Source organism: Palaemon carinicauda, chromosome 22, assembly GCF_036898095.1.
Source record: "Palaemon carinicauda isolate YSFRI2023 chromosome 22, ASM3689809v2, whole genome shotgun sequence".
Taxonomy (NCBI): Eukaryota; Metazoa; Arthropoda; class Malacostraca; order Decapoda; family Palaemonidae; genus Palaemon; species Palaemon carinicauda.
In genome coordinates this window covers 78164880-78185891 of record NC_090746.1, presented here as the reverse complement: position 1 = coordinate 78185891, position 21012 = coordinate 78164880, and the positions used below count along the sequence as shown (strand labels likewise).

The following is a 21012-nucleotide window of genomic DNA, read 5'->3' as shown; positions in this document are numbered from 1 at the left end:
AGGGATTTTGACGAAGGAAAAATCTATTTCTGGGGAGAGACCTGTGACGCCCGGTGAAAAAGTCCTTCTTTACACTTTTTCTGATATAAATCTTCCAAATATACCAGAGAAAGAAAAAAGCATGGAATGCAGAGGTTACTACCCTCGCGCGAGCACCTCGTGAGTGTCGTGTATACATCAGGGGCGTGTGAAAACCACTGTTCACAGGCTGTCTTCCGTTTAGATAACTCCTTCATCAAAGGGAAGGGCCGTAACAAAGACCCCAGAAACCACACTTGGACCACGCCACCGTCACGAGCGCCCTCTAGGTCATCCTTCTGTTTTGGACTTGCCCGCAAAGTCGTAATTTTTTTATGCTCGGTGTTTTTTCTAGTGATTGTCGTTAATTCAACATGACTGACGCTGCTACTTCACCTTTACCAATGTTAAGTACCATAGTTTGTTTTGACAGTTTTTTTCAGTACCGGGCATTTGTTCTCTTTCCAGTAATGTGGATTTTAATTTTGGAAGCGGCTTGGCCTTCCTCGGTGACGGCAACCATTTTGGTTTTGTTCGCTTTGGTAGTTTTTCAAGTTAATATTGCCCATCTGGTACTCTGTCATCTAGGTTATATCACTTACGTTTTATGACCATTTTTATTATCATTATTTTATTATTGTTTTTACTATGGTATTTTTTTGCTAGCAAGTCCAATTTGGACGAACGAAGAATAACGTTCTGGCCTTTGTTATAGTTTATGTACACGCCTCAGGAAGATGCTCGTTTTAGACTACTGTATATCTTTATTTCTATTTGTTACGTTGTCGTTATTCTTCGTTCTTGGTTATTACAATTTTATCATTATTCTTATCATATTATTGTGTGATTTTGGTTCTTTATAATGTAACCATGAGAGCGTGAGCATAGAGTGCTCGTTTTCTGTTACTACAGTTACGAGTTACCCTTTCTCTCGTTTTCTTTCTTAAGCTCGAGTAAGGAGAGGTGGATTTCCCGTTTTATACGATCACGAGTTATTCCTGCCTCCTCTTCTTCTCCGGGTTTATGATATTACGATTGATGATATTCACGTTTTATTGATGTGGTTACTGTTAATATAGCTAGCACTATTAATAGGTTCCGTTAGTGTATGAGTCATTATTTTGGGATCGCTTTATGCCGCCACCCGTAGCTCCGCCTTGAGTTATACTCCGCTATAATGGATACTCATTGGGTGAGAACTAGACAGATATTTGGAGTGCAACGGTGAAACCCGGCACTCAGACTCCGGCTTCGGCCTTATGCACACGAACACGAACCTATTTTCATGGTTAATCACCGCCTTGAGATATACTCTGCTATAATGGATACTCATTGGGTTGGGAACTAGTCAGATATTTGGAGTGCAACGGTGAAATCCGGCACTCAGACTCCGGCCTTATGCACATGAACCTCTTTTCATGATTAATCACAATTTCATTATTACGGTCCTTTTTCATCGAATCTCCGGCTTCACCGGAGATCACACAGACGTTCAGCATTGAGGTTATTATTATCTTACCGCTGATGTTCACGTTTTCACTATGACGGACCTTTGTCACCGGATCTCCGGTGTCAACAGAGATCACTCAGACGTTCAGAACCGGGGTTAACAGTATTTTACCGATGAGGTTTATAGTTACATGTTACGTGGTTACTGGATTTTAGTATATTAATTTGTAGCTCTAGCTAACAATTTTGAAAACCATATTAGTCACACATACATCACCTAAACTTGAATAACTTTTGAAATAAATAATCAATTCCTTTTATTTTTCAGATTTATCAAGAAAAGTTTGTTCTAAGAGTTTACCAAATTCGACCTTCGAGATGCCATGGACTACTGAGGAAAAGACATTTATAGTTGAGGCATATTTTCGGTTGACGTCTATCCACGCAGCTCAATTCCAATTCAAAGAACGGTTCAGATGTCAAGAATTTCCTGTCCACTCCAATGATCTACAGATGGGTCTACAAGTTCAGAACCCATGGGACTATGCATAACCTCAATTGTAAAGACACTAACAGACAATCACACTCTGAACGACCGAAATCATCAAGGACACCACAAAACATTGCTCCAGTCAGAGACTCTGTTGTCCGCGACCCAAGCAAGTCTGTGTGACGGCAAAGTCAGGAGCTTGGAATCAATTGGGAGTCCATGCGGAGAATTTTGAACGCAGATCTCCACCTGTATCCTTACAGGATACAGATTAAACACAAGCTTACACCTGACGGCATGAGGAAGCGAGTGATCATGTGCCAGTGGTTTTGTGACAAGATTGACGCTGTGCCAGACTTCCTTGACAATGTCTGGTTTTCGGACGAGGCACATTTTCTGTTGTCAGGTCACCTGAACTCGAAGAACAATACCTCCTGGGGTAGCACACCCCCTGAGCACTGTCTGCAAAGGCCATTACACTCGGTGAAGTGCACTGCCTGGGTCGCCATCTCCAAACATGGCATTATTGGACCATTCTAGTTCGAGGACGACAACGGGCGGTCTGTGACAATCAACACCGAGCGATATGTCCAGGTGCTTGGCAAGTTCTGGACAGCACTTGGTCGACGGAGAGGAGTCGTCAGGGTCCTCCAGTGGTTCCAGCAGGATGGTGTAACCCCCCACACTTCAAACAAATCATTGGCATGGCTACAGCAGCGTTTCCCTGACCGACTGATCAGCCGCAAGTGTGACCCGGAGTGGTCGCCGCATTCACCGGACCTGAACCCCTCAAGTTTTTATCCCTGGGGATACCTTAAGGACAGGGTATATGGAAACAACCCCCAGACTATCCCTGACCTGAAGGCAGCAATCACAGCAGCGATAAGAGTGATCCCAAGGGAGGAATGCGGGAGGGTCATCGAGAACTTTGCCCGCCGGATCCAAATGTGCCTGCAGCGCCGGGGAGCTCATTTGGAGCACATTTTGGAGAACCAGTGAAACAAAGAGTTTTTGTTGTACAGACTTGAAATTTTGGAGATGTCTGCTACATAGGCTTGACCTAATGTAGCTAAAGTTTTGTGTTGATCTAAATAAAATTTTGGAAGTTATTTGTTTTTAGGTGATGACAGTTTTTTTTTGTGTTACCCTGTACTGTATAAGCTTAAAAACAAATGGGCACTGTTAGACCAAATGGAAAGACAGGGCTAGAAAATATGTATGAGGTCACAATGCAAAATTCCTCATTTAGCAGTCCAGATCCTTTGAGAAATCATAGGACTATTGAAGCTTGGTCTTTGGTGAACACTTTCATAGAGGTACATAAACCATAGAATTTGCTTTACATGTATTTTTCATAAAAATTAAGCTGCCATTTGTCTTATCTGGACACTGAATTGTTATGCCAACCAAAACAACCCTCACCAAGAAGGGATAGGTAACCCTAAACAGAGCAAGGGTAGAAGTGGGCAAACCTGTAGAACCGCCACAAATGGGGATTAGCCACCAACTGAATGCCCATGCAGGGCAACACCACAGCAATGGAACATATGTTATGAGAGTGCCCACTAGGCCCACATTTCTCAGATCAAGACCTCAGTGAGGCAAACGACGACACCCTCCTGTGGGTTCGACATTGGCGCGATAAGATATGATGATGATATTAGGTTCAAAACAGAAAGACAACAAAGTTTTATTATTTAAATGAAGCAGAAGAGAATTGACATCATGGATCTGCAAGTTTGAAGGAGCTTGAAGGATGTTGCATGAAATGTAACAAGTTCTGATATAAATCTTGAGCCTAAAAAGAAATGAAAAGACGACATCAGAGGATACTTGCATTCCTAGGGCCGCTCAAAAAGCAGGTGCTTTTGAAGCTCAAAGTAAAAAAAACAAAATTTCTAGTTACTAATAAAGGGGAGAGTACTACTAATGCCAATCCTGAAGGAACCTCATAGTCAAGAAAAGGGAATCCTTCTTGAACGTAACTTCAATAACAGAAATAATAAAAACTTCAAAGTCCATAAATAAAACAATAATACCAGAAAATCATCTACAACACTAGAATCAGGGGAAAATAATTTGGAAATGATAAACAGTGATCCTGATATTTCCAAAAGTTTGGAAATCTCTATGAACTGTTTATCCATCAGAAAACATACAAAGAATGATTCTTTTAACATCAGGAGACCAAATGGAATGTATAAACCAATTTACCTGGGCCTCTTGGTCTTTATTTTATTCTACTATGAGACAAGTTTAAATTAATGGGTTTGTGATAAAACAAATGGATTTCATGGTTCTACAGCATTCAAAAGGTTTTTATAATGAAATAGAAAGAAGCAGACTCTAGTAAAAATGAAAAATTTGTTGATGATTTGTATTTTCCTAACTATAAAACCTTAGCTATTTAATAGGGGTATTACTTTTGGCGTAGCTGAAATGACGAGCCATTAATTTTTAACGAGGGTTAACTACCCACACCGCTAGTTAGCGGGGGGTAGGGAGGGTAACTTGCTACCGCTCCCCCTCACACACCTGTGATTGAGCTCACTTTGCTTGGAGGTAGGACTTCAAGGGGGATAGGGCTGGCGGGCAAGTTTAGTTAAATAGCTAAGGTTTGTATACTGTAGTTAGGAAAAATACAAATTATCTACGAATTTGTCATTTGTTCCGTAACTGGAATACAAACCACGCTATTTAATAGGGGTGACTCACCCATTAGGAAGGGTGGACGTCCCAGCCAATCTGGCTTTTTGGCTTTACCCAGGGGCTCCTTATCTGAGTGTGTTAGCACTCAAGAAATAAGGAGCCCCTGCACCTCGCTAAAACCTTGCTACGCAAGGTTTGCGGCCTACGCAAGCTGTGTGTGAAGGTATGTAGAAATATGACTCGTCCTAGAAAGTTGTTCCGAAGTTCCTTAGATGGAAAACTGTGCACTAGGGCTTTCCCAATACCACCTCGTCAGGGTATAGGGACGCAACAGTATTAATCTTAATACTAGGTACACAAGGGAGCATAGTTTACCTGCAGTGGTTTGAGGTCAGCTATGCAGAGAACCCAGGATGCTGCTTTCCCCAAGAGAGGGGAGGATGAAAAAAAGAATAAGGGCCAGTCAAACCTTTTCATTCATGCAGACTAAAACTGGGTAACAATGCCCTCAACCTTCTGCAACTTGTCCAATAAGGAGCTTGATGTTTTAAACCAGCTGTTGTGCAGCCACCACAGGACCGATAGAAAACGTATCGAATCTCCTGTGGGTCACGTCTTGCAGGTAGTGGGATGTGAACGTGTTTTGAAGTTTCCACACCCCAGCTTGAAGAACCTGCGTCACTGAATAATTTCTTTTGAAGGCCAGGGACGTAGCTATGCCCCTGACATCATGTGCTCTGAGGCGACGTGACGGAGGAGGGTCTGGATTCAGTGCAAGGTCAATGACCCTGTGAATCTATACTGAGATGGTGTTCTTGGTGACCCTCCTCTTAGTCCTTCCTGTGCTGATGAATAGCGTTGGCACACCAGGACGTGCTGCGGCTGTTCTCTTGAGGTACAGCCTCAAACTGCTTACTGGGCATAGTTTGAGATGGTCTGGCTCATCTGTTACAGTACGGAGACTAGAAATCCGGAAGGAGTTGAATCAAGGATCCGCTACTCACGGGTTCTGAGTCTTAGCAATAAACTTAGTGACGAAGCTGAACGTTACCTCTCCCCATCCCCTTGAATGGGTGATGTCGTATGAAAGACCATGAAGTTCGCTGACTCGCTTGGCCGAGGCCAAAGCTAGCAGGAACGCCATCTTCCAAGTCAGGTGGTGATGGCGTAATGGTTCATAGGGAGGTCTCTTAAGAGACCTGAGAACTCAAACCACATTCCATGGGGGAGGTCTCCCTTCTGACTGGGGGCAGGTAAGTTCATAACTCCGTATGAGTAGAGAAAGTTCTAGCAATGAAGAAATGTCCATTCCTTCCAGTCTGAAGGTGAGGCTTAAGGCTGAGCAATAGCCTTTCACTGCCGAGACTGATCAACGCATTTCTTCACGCAAATACATGAGGAACTCCGCTATTGCTGGAATAGTGGCATCGAGTGGAGAGATACCCCTTCCACGACACCAACCACAGAAGACTTTCCACTTTGCCTGGTAGACTGCTGCTGATGATTTTCCCAGATGTCCGGACATCCTAGAAGCAACTTGTTGCGAAAATCCTCTCTCAGAGAGGAGATGCTGGGTAGTCTCCAGGCGTGAAGTCGTAGCGAAGCGACAGCTTTGTGGAAGATGTTGGCGTGTGGTTGTTTGAGTAGATTGTGTCGTGGAGAGAGTTCTCTTGGTGGCAGAAGGTCCAGGAACTATTCTGCGTGATGCCATAGCGGAGCTATGAGGGTCATTGAAAGATTGACCGATGTTCTGGTCTTGTTGAGTACCCTCCTCATCAGCCAGAACGGGGGAAAAGCGTAAACGTCGATGTTGTCCCACCATTGTTGGAAAGCATCTTGCCAGAGAGCCTTGGTGTCTGGGGCTGGGGAACAGTACAGCGGGAGCCTGAAGTTCAGGGCCGTTGCGAAGAGGTCCACAGTCAGAGAACCCCACAAAGTCAGGACTTTGTTGGCTACTAGGTGATCCAAAGACCACTCGGTACTCACTATCTGAGATGCTCTGCTCAGGTTGTCGGTGAGCACATTCCTTTTGCCTGGAATGAAGCGTGCCGATAGGGGTATCGAGTGGATTTCGGCCCATTTCAGTATTTCTACTGATAGATGGGATAGTTGCTGCAAAAAAGTACTTCCTTGTTTGTTGATGTAGGCCACTACTGTGGTGTTGTCGCTCATCACCACCACAGAATGACTTGCCAGGAACTGTTGGAACTGTTGAAGGGCCAGAAAGATGGTCTTCATCTCTAGGAGATTTATGTGGAGGTACTTTTCTGACTCTCACCAAAGGCCTGAGGTCGTGTGGTGCAGCACATGGGCCCCCACCCTTTTTTTGAAACGTCTGAAAACAGCATCAAATCCGGGGGGGAGGACGAGAAGATCCACTCCCTTTCGTAGATTCTCGTCTGTTACCCACCACTGGAGGTCTGTCAGTTCCGCAGGTCCCATGGGGATCTGGATGTCCGGGGAGTCGTGTGTTTGATTCCACCGGGACTTGAGTCGCCACTGGAGGGATCTCATCCCGAGGCGACCATTGGGAACTAGATGGGCCAGTGATGAAAGGTGACCGAGGAGACATAGCCATGATTGGGCTGGAAGTTCTTCTTGTCTGAGAAAAGGTCTTGCGACCTTCCTCAGCCTTTCTATCCTGTCGTCTGATGGGAAGGCTTTGTGGAGAATGGTGTCTACAATCATGCCTAAGTATACCAGTCTTTGAGTGGAAAGCAGAGAGGACTTCTCGAGATTTACCCCAATCCCCAGATCCTGGCAAAGTCTCAGAAGTTTGTCTCGGTGTTGAAGAAGGGTTGATACCGAGTCTGCTAGGATTAGCCAGTCGTCCAGATAACGGAGGAGACGGATGCCAATCCTGTGTGCCCAAGATGACACTAGGGTGAACACTCTGGTGAAGACTTGTGGTGCTGAAGAAAGACCGAAGCACAGCACCTTGAACTGGTATATTCTGTTGTCTAGGCTGAATCTTAAGTACTTCCTTGAAGACGGATGGACTAGGATCTGGAAGTACGCGTCCTTTAGGTCCAGTGTGCACATGAAGTCTTGCGGTCTTACTGCTAGTCTGACCGTGTCTGCCGTCTCCATGCTGAACGGAGTTTGTTTGACAAACTTGTTCAGAGCTGAGAGGTCGATGACTGGTCTCCAGCCTGCAGACGCCTTCTTTACAAGAAAGAGTCGACTGAAGAAGCCTGGGGATCCATCGAGGACCTCTTGGAGAGCGCCCTTCTTCTACAGGGTCTGGACTTCTGCCCGAAGGGCTTGCCCCCTTGCCGATCCCATGGCAAGAGAGTTCAATGACACTAGATTCTTGGACAGGGGAGGTAGAGATGTTATGAACGGGACGCGATATCCTAGACTGATCACGGAGATTGTCCAGGAATCAACCCCGAGTTGCTTCCACCTGTTTGCGCAACTTTGTAGGCATCCCCCCCGCTGGTGGAAATGCAGGGGGACTGCCTATCCTAGCGTCTGCTGCCTCGGCTGCTCCCTCTAGGATTTTTACCTCCCCTGGAGGACTTTTTGCCTTTCCTGTCTTTGACAAGAAAGGGCTTAAACACCATTGTCTTTGCTGCAGTTGTCATTGTTGTGGTCTTGGTTGGACAGGACTGCTGTGGTGCTGGAGGTTTATAGGGCTCAGATATTGAAGCCCTATGGAGGAGGGAGTCTTGATGAGACTTCCTCCATCTCTCAGCAGCATGTTCCACATCCTTAGGCTCGAACAGAAGAGATCCCTCTATGGAGGAATGTCTGCGCCTATTGATCTCGACGCTAGGGACCTTCTGTTGGAATCTCTCAGCTACTGCATCCTGACGTTTCAGGATGGTATTTGCCCACAAGTTTGAGACTTGGTGGGCAAGAAACTCGATCGTGCGAGTACCCGTGAAAAGGAAGGTTTCCATAGCTTTCCTGGTACGTTCCTTAGAGAAATCCTCAGATCGTATCAGGATACCTAAGGTCCCCAACCAGATATCAAGCCACGAAGAAACTTGCATAGCACACTTCGTGACCTCCTGGTTGAAGATCTCGGCTGCCGAGAGTGAGACCTGCCGGTTGGAGAGTCTCTCAAGAGGGACTCCCCTGGTTAGCTCTTCCAGCGACTGGTGAAGAGAAAGAGCTGAACTAGGCTCCTCCAGGATCTCAAAGTACCTCCTCTGCTGTACGCAAGGAGGTGGGAGGAGCTTCTTTATGGTACCGGAACGGTTGGAAGAGGACATCTCGGAGAGTTGCTGAGCGATCTTGTCTCTGGTACTCTTTACCCCTTGAAACCAGGGCAGGGCTGCACTGGTCTTTTTTTTTTTTATGAGTACCAAAGATGTGGTCTAGGACCGTGTCTTTGCCCTCTCGAGGGAGGATCTCTGGGTCGGAAAACCCATTGAGAACCCTCATTAGTCAGAACCTGCCAGAATGCATGTTCTGACTCCTGCTGGTCTCCACCTGTTGTAGGACTTGCAGCGAAGTCTCCTTCTATCCCCAAAGGCTCTGCTTGGGGAGAGTCGCAGACATTCCCTGAGTGGCTGGCTGGCTCTATGCTAGCCCTAGTGGAGGACTTTGGCAATGTTTTGGAGTCTTTAGATTACTTCCGGGGAAGAGGTAAGACTCCAACATCGATGAGTGTGGCATGTCCCTTCTATTCTCGGACTGTGAGGAACTCTCGGCATGAAGAGAGATTTCCTCCATTGGTGCGATGGGGGAAAGTCTCTCTTCGCGTGGTTCCCTAGGTGACGGGAGATCTTCATCTGAAAGGGATGGAGAGGATGTCCGAGAAATATGAGGAACTTGCCTCGATTGTCTGAGTGGAGTCAGTTTCGCCCTCGGGGAAGTGAGCGAGTCCAGAACTCCTCTTTTCCTCTTCAAAGGGGTAGAGGAAGCTATGATTCCATGTCCTAGATCAGACAGGACAGGCTTGAAAGCCTGGGTTACGGCTCTGATCAAGGCATTGAACCAGGGCTGCTGGCTGACAGACGCACTGTCAGACATACCCCCAAAGGGAAAGGGACCGAAGGTTCCCTGAGAGGAGTTACTGGAATGGGTGGGTTCGCCTTAGGATGTAGCTTTGGGATCCTGAACCCCTCTGCATGTTTCCCTTCTCCCACAATGCGCGGTGGTATGCGCTTGCGGGGAGGGGAATGAGGCGATGGCGACCTTGCCGGATGACGTTCCTTTTGGTGTGCATGCTCATGCGTGGGAGAATATTGGTGCTCGCGCGAGGGAGAATAATGGTGCTCGTGCGAGGGAGAATATTGGTGCTCGCGCGCGGGAGACTGTTGGCACGCTCGCGGGAGAATATTCACGCGCGTGGGCATGCAGGAGAATCATGGTGTGCGCGCGGGCGTGCAGGAGAGTGTTGGCACGCGTCCGTAGAAGAATTAGCGTGCGCGGGCGCGCAGGAGAATCATGATGGGCGCGCGGGAAATTGTTGGTGCGCGCACGTATCTCTGAGTGTGTGCGCAGGTGAGCGCAAAACTGGGGAGTGCTGGCGCGCAGGTGAGGGCAACAAGGTTGTTGCCTCACCTACTAACTTGCGTGCAGGAGAGTGATGGCGCGCAGGTTTGGGCTGGCGCGTTGGTTGACGCACAAGATGACGCTCAGGAGAGCATGATGTGGGGCGTACATGTTGGCGGGCGGGAGAGTGCTGTAGCGCAGGAGAACGTTGGCGCGCAGGTAACTGGCGCCTAGGTGAACGTTGGTGCGTAGGTAACTAGCGCAGGTGGGCGGTGGCGCGTATGAGATCGTGGGCGCGTGAGCGCATATCTGCAGGAGAGCGCTGGCGTGTAGGCTATCGTTGGCGCGTGTGCGCATGTGGGCGCGCATGGCGCGTAGAAGATCGCTGAGGATCTTGTTGGCGCGTAGGCGCATGTTGGCACGTAAGCGCGTGAGGTTGCTGCCCTTTGTAAGGGCAAGTAAGATGGGTGGTGCGCGAAGCGTTGGTGCCTGACGAGCTGCTGGTAAGCGCTGGTCAGGGTGCGTGGGAGCGTGGTGCGCAGTATGATGGCACGCAATAGCACACTTTGGTGGAGCATTATTAGGCCCATATAGTAACAGCGATGGAAGGTCAGCAGGTCTGTTGGATGCATGGTCGACATGCCCTTTAAAAGGACGACAATCCACTGAAGGAGATCGCGAACGATCTGCAGAGAGGTCCAGGACCGAAGTCACAAGACTGGTTACAGGTGCAGTGATGGATGATCGGTCTAGACGTTCCTCTGCGGGGGACTGCATAGAAGAAGTTGGACCAAAGAGGCGCCTCCTCACCGCAGGTGAAGGAAGGCCTCTAAGGCGAAGAGGAAGGCGAGCCTTCCGAAGGATGCGCCCTCTGGGGACGGGCTGTTGGATCAGCACGCTGACCGTCAGCAGTCCTCCGAAGAGGAGTCTCTGTAAGTGAACTACCCCGAGGGAGAAGAAACACTAGCAGGAGAGACTGATGATGAACTTAGTTTCCCCCTCGGAGGATGGTCAAGAACGGGGGAAACTAAACTGGCAGCTACCGTAGAGTCTGGAATGGCAGAGGAGATGGGTGATGATGCATGAGACACCTCTGACACAACAATGTCGACAAGTGTCAGGGGATCTACCTCTGACGGTGACGACGACTGCTTGACAGAAGCACCCATGCGGATGAAATCAAGAAAACTCTCCTTGGAGGGCAAACCCGTGAGCCCCAGGGAGGACCAAATCTGAAACACGGAAGTTAGTGACAAGGCCTCCCCCGGGGGGAGAGGTGGTGCTGCTTCGCTAGGGGAAGCAACCTCATCTCTCGAGACCCGGGGTCGGTCAGAAATAAATCGGTCTACGCTACTACTTGACAGTCTCTCAAAAGAGACCGACCGAGTAGGAGCTTCGGAGGAGGTTTGGGCGACGGAGAGAAGAGGCCTTGGGTTTTCCTCCCTTCGAAGTAACCTTCGAAGGAGAAATATCCCGCTTAGACTTCTTCTTCTGACGTCGCGAAAACCTCTCCCACTGGGAGGAAGACCACTCCCTACCCTCACTACACTTGTTGACGCTATCAAACCGTTGACCTCTGCAAGAAGGACAAAGGGCTTGAGGATCGGTCTCGACTGCTGACATGAATGTTCCATAGGGGCGGTTGGAAAGTCCAGGGCAGGTGCGCATGGTCGCAGAAATCAACTTCACACACTCAGTCTAAGAGAAAGGAAAAAGCATTAATGGCTGCCAATTGTCGGCGAGGATGAAAAACAGCAACGTCTGTTCACCATCCGAGCCGAAAGCAAAGTGAGCTCAATCACAGGTGTGTGAGGGGGAGCGGTAGTAAGCTACTCTCCCTACCCCCCGCTAACTAGCGGTGTGGGTAGTCAACCCTCGTTAAAAATCAATGGCTCGTCATTTCAGCTACGCCGAAAGTAATACCCCTATTAAATATTGTGGTTTGTATTCCAGTTACGGAACAAACATAAATGAATAGTATTATATGTTTGCAATTAATCATTGAAAGAAATTACAATAACAACACACTCAATATGGATTTAAAAGTACAGTACAAGAAAAGACTAACCTCAGTACTGGTGGTATATTCAACACTTTCTTCCTTCACTTCAAAATCACCAGGCATCGTGACACCATCCACAAGAATGAATTCAAAATGACCAGAGTTGTAAGTTCTTGACTTTTTACTCTTAAATTCCTTTTCCCCCATAAAACTACGTTTGCCTCGAACACTATGATAAGCAGGAACTGTCTCACCTGTTCTAAACTTATTTATAACTCCAGTGGTTGATTTATAGACAACTTTATAGAAAGGATTGGCATCTCTACATTTTTCACTTGCTTTATTATCAATAACATTTTTATATCTTACTAAATTTCCCTGCACATCTTTCAAGACATATCTAAGAGCACTGGGGGTCAGGTCGCCTTCTACCAGAACAAAGTCAAACTCTCCCGTTCGAAAAATTATAGGTTTTCTATCCTCCTCTTCATATTGGGTGCCCTTCCAATTAAACTCTGTATTGTTAGTTCTTAAGGTTCCTTCAACTTCACAGTTATTCCTTTTATTTACAGTGATTGTGTAACTATCCATGGGTTCCATTTCTTCCTTTATTATTATTCTAAAACCTTCACTTTCTTCCACAGAGTCATCGTCCTCTCCTCTTACTATATACTTGGAGTCTTCACTGCCTATCTCCATAGAAAAGTCAGACTTTTTCTTTTTAAATTTGATGCCATCTGTGCGTTTCAACTTCATGTCCACTTCATCCACCTTAAGATTCCTCCATTTCTTCCTGAATCCACTGCATTCCATCGTATCTAGAAAAATCAAAAGGTATCAGTGTCTCTGAAACTATCAAAATTCATTTCTGAATAAAGTACGGTGTAACAGGCCCACACTAAGCATATGCTCATTGACATTGTGTATAGTCACAATGCTGAGGAGGCAAAAACCTGTTATATACTACAGTACTGTATATAATTGGATGGATACTGATAAATTGTATATAATCGTCGAAAAGTGTATTGTATCTACACTCAAACCTTCTCATAGACAACCAGTTTTTAAATCTCCAAATTTTAAACTGCTTGAAAGTCTCGTAGTTTCTTATCTAAAGCCTCTTCATTTAAAGATAAAACCAAATTTGATGATCTGTGATTCATATCCTTATTTCAAGTTTGGTGTTTTACTCAATGTGCTTTGAATGACTACAGAAAGTCCTTAACTTACAAACTTAATAGGTACCGAGAAACTGTTTGTAAGTTGAATCATATTAAATTTTGGCCTAGGGTAGGCTTCACCTAACTCACATGCCTATAAAAAAAAAAAAAAAAAAAAAAAAAAAAAAAAAAAAAAAAAAAAAAAAAAAAAAAAAAAAAAAAAAAAAAAAAGTTCTGTTTTATATTGCAAATGTTGTCTTGCTTACTCTATTAAATTATATAATACTGTTTTATTAAGGTATTCCATTATGAACTTTTGATACAATAACTGAGATTTATGATTTCAGTTTGATTTGTATCTCCAAATGTTTGTATGTTGAGGATCTTCTGGTAAATATTGTGCTAATCCACACAAACATTCTTTCAAGCCTTTTCAACCATTTGTCACTTTTAGTGAAGATATAATTAGAAAAATAAAAGTAAATTTTGCATTTTTATTTAGATTCTTTACAACCAAAATATCCCCATCTATCTGAAAGACAAATATTTTTTTTTTAAATATTGAAACTTAGTTTTTTATTTAATTGAACTACCGAAACAGTATTTATTGTATTTAATTTTTCAAATTTTAGCCATATACAGTAGAACCTCGGTTTACGAATTTAATTCGTTCCTAATGCGAACTCGTAAACAGAAAAATTCGTATCGCGAAACGAATTTCCCCATAAGAATGTTATAAAATCAACCCATCTACAAAAACCAATTTTCACAAATTTTTCCTTACACATATAGTACTCTACTGTACTCTACACAAAATTATTAAAATATTGCAGTCATTTAATGATGAAAATATGGATATGCATGCACAGTAAACCTGAACTTTACCTTAGAGGAGTGTCGCTGCTGGCTTGATGGAAACGAGAGGAGGGGAAGGAGGAGGAGGGGGTTACTGCTTGGAGGGAGAATCTCCCTCCATGAGAACTTCAGGAACGTTGACTGGAGTTCTCTCGCGAGAATGGCGTTCACTATCACTGGTTTTGCGTTTGCGAGACTCTTGGTCGTCGTCTTTCACAGTTCTTTTCTCCCCCTTCACAAGATATTTTTCAATAGACACCTGCTTTTGTCTGTTCTTTAAAATTTTATAGAAGTGACCCACCCCATTATCGACTAATAAATTTATTGCACGGTCTGTTTCAGCCTTATTCGGGACATTTTCCTCAAGAAAACTTTTCACGTCTTCCCACTTCTTTAAAAAATCTTTTATCTCACTCGAAGACAGTGATTTTGCAGTGCCTCTCTCCTCCTCAGATGAGATTTCCTCTATTACCTCTCTTTGCTGCTGCTCGTGCAGGAGGTCGTCGATGTCATCCGTGTCCACCTCCAGCCCCATTGCCTTGCCCAAGGACACAATATTCTCGTCAACTGCTTCCTCCTGGTTGGGTTCGAACCCCTCGAAATTCCGTTCTGCAACGGCGTCGGGCCACAGTTTCTTCCTGGCAGAATTGAGGGTTCTCCTGGTGACTCCTTGCCAGGCTTTATCAATTAAAGTCAGGCAGTTGTAGATGGAGTAGTGATCCTTCCAAAACTCTCTGAGGGTAAGGTTGGTGCCCTCTGTTACTTCAAAGCAGCGCTGGAACATAGCTTTGGTATAAAGTTTTTTAAAATTTGAGATCACTTGCTGATCCATGGGCTGGAGTATTGGATTGGTGTTGGGGGGTAGGAACTTCACCTTAATGAACTTGTATTCCTCCGCTATGTCCTCTTCAATGGCTGGAGGATGGGCAGGAGCATTGTCCATTAACAGCAAGGCTTTGAGTGGGAGGTCCTTCTCCAGGAGGTATCTCTTGACTTCGGGACCAAAAACCTCGTTCATCCACTCAACGAAGATCCTTGTCACCCAAGCCTTCGTATTAGAACGCCACATGACGTGCAACTTTTTCTTCTGCACATTGTTCTTCTTGAAGGCTCGTGGATTCTCCGAGTGATACACCAGGAGAGGTTTAATTTTGTAATCCCCACTGGCGTTGGAACAGAACAGCAGGGTTAGACGGTCTTTCATGGGCTTATGGCCAGGAAGGGCCTTTTCTTCTGCCGTGATATAGGTCCTTCTGGGCATTTTCCACAAAAAACGGCGCGTGGGAGGGAAATTTAAATTCGTTAACCGATACAATATTCGTTAACTGAGACAAATTTTTCAGAGAAAGACACTTCGTAAACCGAAAAATTTGTAAGCGGAGTCGTTCGTAAACCGAGGTTCTACTGTAGTTCAGTGCAAGTACTAAGAAGGCCTTTCAGGACCAAGATCCAACTGGCAAAAAGCCACAGGTCAGAAAGATGGATTAAAAGTGGTGGGAACATATGTTTAGTAAAAGACTGAAAAGTAGGGGTTAGACTCTTCAGTTGCCTACATTGTACCGCATGGGTTACAACAGTGGTACTAAACACATAATAAAAGGTGGTTTTTAGTATTTCAACATGAGATACAATTGTAAAATTGTATACCGTACTGTAATGCATTATCTTAATGCAGAAAAGATCTGAAAACTTATTGCCGTACGGGTATGTATTTAAACCTGTCGTCGTTTATTTGTTTGTTATGAGCAGCTTGACACAAAAACTGCTGTACCGATTTTGACCAAACTTGGTAGTCATGTTGGCTATGACCCCAGAAAAAATCTGTAACATATTAGACAAAGTACATCAACATAAAAGTACACAGCAGTACTTTGAAAATAATAGCAAAGTTAAGTAAATGGTAAATAGTTTTTTGGTTGATTTTTTGTTTCTGAACAACATTACACAAAAACTACAGGACCAATTTAAACAAAACTTAGTGGACATGTGAGGTATGAACCAAGAACAAATACCTTAAATTATGAAGAAAATTCATCGAAGTAAATGTATGCAGTGGAATTAAGAGCTGAATAAGACTGCTTGGTGTGATAAAGGCATGCTTTCTACCGAGTGCCCACATAGTTTATTCAGTACTTAGTAAAAGGATTCATAAGCTTTAGGGTTGAACTGAGGCTAATCCATTGACAACATCCAAATCTTCATATGAAATCCCCTTCCCCACATAACTTCTCAAGTTATCTATTTGTCTAGCTAGTTAATCAAAATCATTGAGCATTATTGCAATTGCTATTCATGTTACTACCGTAATTCTTGAGTTGAAATAGAACACAAAAAATCCCACAACTCAGCCTAGACCAGCAACACTAAAATGACAAATTCGTAGATAATTTGTATTTTTCCTAACCATGCAAACCCTAGCTATTTAAATAGGGTATTACTTTCGGCGTAGTTGAAATGACGAGCCATTAGAATTTTAACGAGGGTTTACTACCCCCTCGCTAGTTAGCGAGGGGGTAGGGGAGGGGTAGCTAGCTATCCCTCCCCCCTCACACACCGGTGAACTAGTAGTTCACTTTGCTTAGAGGTAGGACTTCGCGGGGGACAGGGTTGGTGGGCAAGTTTGATTAAATAGCTAAGGTTTGTATGGTTAGGAAAAATACAAATTATCTACGAATTTGTCATTTGTTCCGTAACCGAAACACAAACCACGCTATTTAAATAGGGTGACTTAACCCTTAGGAAGGGTGGTAAGTCCCAGACGTTACTGGCTTTTTGGCTTTTGCCTGGGGACTCAGTATCTGAGTGTGTAGAACTCAAGATAAGGAGTCCCTGCACCTCGCAAGTACAGTACCTTGCTCTGCAAGGACCGCGGCCTACGTAAGCGTGTGCGTGGAGGAATGAAGTGTGACTCGTCCTAGGAAGTTGACCTGGAGTCCATTATATGGAATTCTAGGTTAGGACGTTCCCAATACCACCTCGTAAGGGTATGGGGGACGCGACAGTATTATCTTAATACTAGGAACACAAGGAAGCATGGTTTACCTGCCGTGGTTTGAGGTCAGCTGTGCAGAGAACCCAGGATGCTGCTTTCCCCAAGAGAGGGGAGGATGAAGAAAAGAATAAGGGCCAGGCATATCTTTTCATTCATGCAGACTAACACCAGGTAACAATGCCCTCAACCTTCTGCTGCTTGTCCATTGAGGAGCCTGAGGTTTAAACCAGCTGTTGTGCAGCCACCACAGGGCTGATAGGGAACGTATCGAGCCTCCTGTGGGTCACGTCCTGCAGGTAGTGGGCTGTGAAGGTCGTTTGACGCTTCCAAACCTCTGCTTGTAGAACCTGCGTCACTGAGTAGTTTCTCTTGAATGCCAGGGACGTAGCGATGCCTCTGACATCATGTGCTCTAGGGCGACGTGACGGAGGAGGGTCTGGATTCAGGGAATGGTGGATGACTCTGCGAATCCACGCTGAGATAGTGTTCTTATTGACCCTCCTCTTCGTCCTTCCTGTGCTCACAAACAATGCTTGCACTCGAGGACGAATTACAGCTGTTCTCTTAAGATAGAGCCTCAGACTCCTTACTGGGCACAGTAGGAGATGGTGTGGGTCATCTGTTACAGAACGGAGATTCGAAATGCGGAGAGAGTCGAACCGGGGGTCCGGCACTTCTGGATTTCGAGTCTTAGCCACAAACTCAGGGAAGAACCTGAACAGTACCTTTACCCATCCCCTTGAATGGGCGATGTCATACGAGAGACCATGAAGTTCGCTGACTTGCTTGGCCGAGGCCAAAGCAAGTAGGAACACCGTCTTCCAAGTCAGGTGGCGATCAGAAGCCTGGCGTAATGGTTCGACGGAGGTCTCTTAAGAGACCTGAGGACTCGAACCACGCTTCCTGGAGGAGGTCTCACTTCCGACTGAGGGCAGGTAAGTTAATAACTTCGTATGAGTGGTTCCAGCGAGGGGGAAATGTCCATTCCTTTTAGCCTCAAGGAAGACTAAAGGCTGAGTGATAGCCTTTCACTGCCGAGACTGAAAGGCGCATCTCTTCCCGCAAATACACGAGAAACTCAGCTATTGCTGGAATAGTGGCCTCGAGTGGAGAGATACCCCTTCCACGACACCAACCACAGAAGACTCTCCACTTCGCCAGGGGAGACTCCTGCGGATGACTTTCGCAGGTGTCGAGACATCCTTTCCGCAACTTGTTGCGAAAAGCCTCTCTCTGTGAGGAGATGTTGGATAGTCTCCAGGCGTGAAGCCGCAGCGATGCTACGGCTTTGTGGGAGATGTTGGAGTGTGGTTGTTTGAGTAGCTCGTGTTGAGGAGGGAGTTCTCTCGGGAGTTCCGTCAGAAGCTGAAGAAGGTCCGGGAACCACTCTGCGTGATGCCATAGCGGAGCTACTAAGGTCATTGACAGGTCGACCGATATTCTGGTCTTGTTGAGCACCCTTCTCATCAGACAGAACGGGGGAAAGGCGTAAACGCCGATGTTGACCCACCGTTGTTGGAAGGCATCTTGCCAGAGTGCCTTGGAGTCCGGGACTGGGGAGTAGTACAGCGGAAGCTTGAAATTCAAGGCTGTCGCGAATGGGTCCACCGTCGGGGAGCCCCACAAAGTCAGGACTTTGTTGGCTACTAGAGGATCCAAAGACCACTTGGTACTCACTATCTGGGATGCCCTGCTCAGACTGTCGGCGAGCACATTCCTTTTGCCCGAAATGAAGCGAGCCGATAGTGGAAACGAGTGGACTTCAGTCCATCTCAGTATCTTTACTGCAAGATGGGATAGCTGTTGTGAAAAGGTACCTCCCTGCTTGTTATTGTAAGCCACTACCGTGGTGTTGTCGCTCCTCACCACCACGGAGTGAATCGCCAGATACTGTTGGAACTGTTGAAGTGTCAGAAATACGGCCTTCATCTCTAGCACGTTTATGTGGAGGCACTTTTCTGATTCTGACCATAGGTCAGAGGTCCTGTGGTTCAGGACCTGGGGCCCTCCCCCTTCTTTTGAGGAGTCTGAGAACAGCATCAAATCCGGTAAGAAGGACGAGAAGATCCACTCCCTTTCGGAGGTTTTCATCTGTCACCCACCACTGAAGATCCGTCCGTTCCGCAGGACCCATAGGGACCAAAACGTCTGGGGAATCGTGACCTTGATTCCACCGGGACTTGGGCCGCCATTGCATGGATCTCATCCTGAGGCGCCCATTTGGAACTAGACGGGCCAGGGAGGAAAGGTGACTGAGAAGACGTAACCATGATTGGGCTGGGAGTTCTTCTCATCTGAGGAAAGGATCTGCGACCCTCCTCAGCCTTGCTATCCTGTCATCTGATGGAAAGGCTTTGTGGAGATTGGTGTCCAAGATCATGCCTAGATATACCAGTCGTTGAGATGGAGGCAGAGAAGACTTCTCGAGATTTATCATGATCCCTAGATCTTGGCAAAGTCTCAGAAGCTTGTCCCGGTGTCAAAGAAGGGTCGGCTCCGAATCTGACAGGATCAGCCAGTCGTCCAGATAGCAGAGGAGACGGATGCCGATCCTGTATGCCCACGAAGAGATCAGGGTGAACACTCTGGTGAATACCTGAGGTGCTGTGGAGACTGAAACACAGCACCTTGAACTGGTAGATCTTGTTGTCTAGTCTGAATCTCAAGTACTTCCTGGAAGACGGATGGATTGGGATCTGGAAGTACGCGTCCTTTAGATCAAGTGTGCACATGAAGTCTTACGGTCTCACTGCAAGTCAGACCGTGTCCGCTGTCTCCATGCTGAACGAAGTTTGTTTGACAAACTTGTTCAGGGCTGAGAGGTCGATGACCGGTCTCCAGCCTCCAAACGCCTTCTTTACAAGAAAGTGTCGTCTGAAGAAGCCTGGGGAGCCGTCGTCGATCTCTTGGAGAGCATCCTTCTTTAGCATGGTCTCGACTTCTGTCTGTAGGGCTAGCCCCTTTGCCGATCCCATGGCATAGGAGCTAAACGACACTGGATTCGCTGTCACGGGAGGTAGAGATGTTGTGAACAGGACGCGATATCCCTGACTGATTACGGAAATCGTCCAGGAATCGGGCCCGAGTTGCTGCCAGCTGAATGCGCAACTTTGTAGGCATCGCCCCACTGGTGGACATGCAGGGGGAATGCCAATCCTAGCGTTTGCGGCCTCGGCCACTACCTCTAGGATTCTTGCCACCGCTGGCTTTTTGCCCTCCTTGTCTTTGACAGGAAAGGGCTGCTGTTTGGACACCGTCGTCTTTGCTGCCACTGCCAATTTCATTGTCTTGGACGGGTGAGGTTGTTGAGGTGCTGGAGGTTTGTAGGGCTTCGTTGTGAGAGCCCTTTGGAGGAGAGAGTCCTGATTGGATTTCCTCCACCTCTCAGCTTCCTGCTCCACATCTTTGGGCTCAAACAGACTCTCTCCCATAAAGGAAGAGTGTCTGAGCTTGCCGACTTCAAAGGCCGGGACCCTCGAAAGGAACCTTTCTGCCACTGCATCACGTCCTTTCAAGATCGAATTGGCCCACAAGTTCGAGGCTTGGTAGGCCAGAACTCAATGGTGCGGGTGCCCGAAAGGAGGAAGGTCTCCAGTGCCTTCCTGGTGCTTTCTTTGGACAGATCTTCGGATCGCAACAGGATGCCAAGAGACCCCAACCAGACGTCCAGCCACGAAGTAGCCTGCATGGCGCACTTCGGGACCTTCTCCTGGATTAGGATCTCTGTCGCCGAGAAAGTCACTTGCTGGCTAGAGTGTCTCTCGAGAGGGACTCCCTTGGTAAGCTCTTCCACAGAGTGCAACGGAAGAGCTAAGCCAGACTCCTCCATGATCTCAAAATACCTCCTCTGGTGGAGGTGGGAGGAGCCTGTTGCCAGTAGTGGAACGGCTGGAGGAGGCGAGCTCGGAGAGCTAGCCGTCAACCTTATCCCTAGGCACTCTTCACCCCT

The 21012-nt window shown here is 46.5% G+C and overlaps 1 protein-coding gene across 3 annotated transcripts in view; it reads right to left on the bottom strand.

Annotated features, from left to right (window-relative positions):
• LOC137616556 (uncharacterized) overlaps positions 1–21012 on the bottom strand; it is an 80977-nt gene that overhangs the window by 21562 nt on the left and 38403 nt on the right. For all 3 annotated transcript variants that reach the window (XM_068346413.1, XM_068346415.1, XM_068346414.1), the window contains one exon: positions 12123–12874. In XM_068346413.1, coding sequence (XP_068202514.1) covers positions 12123–12874 — 752 coding nt within the window. The remainder of the gene's footprint in view (positions 1–12122; positions 12875–21012) is intronic.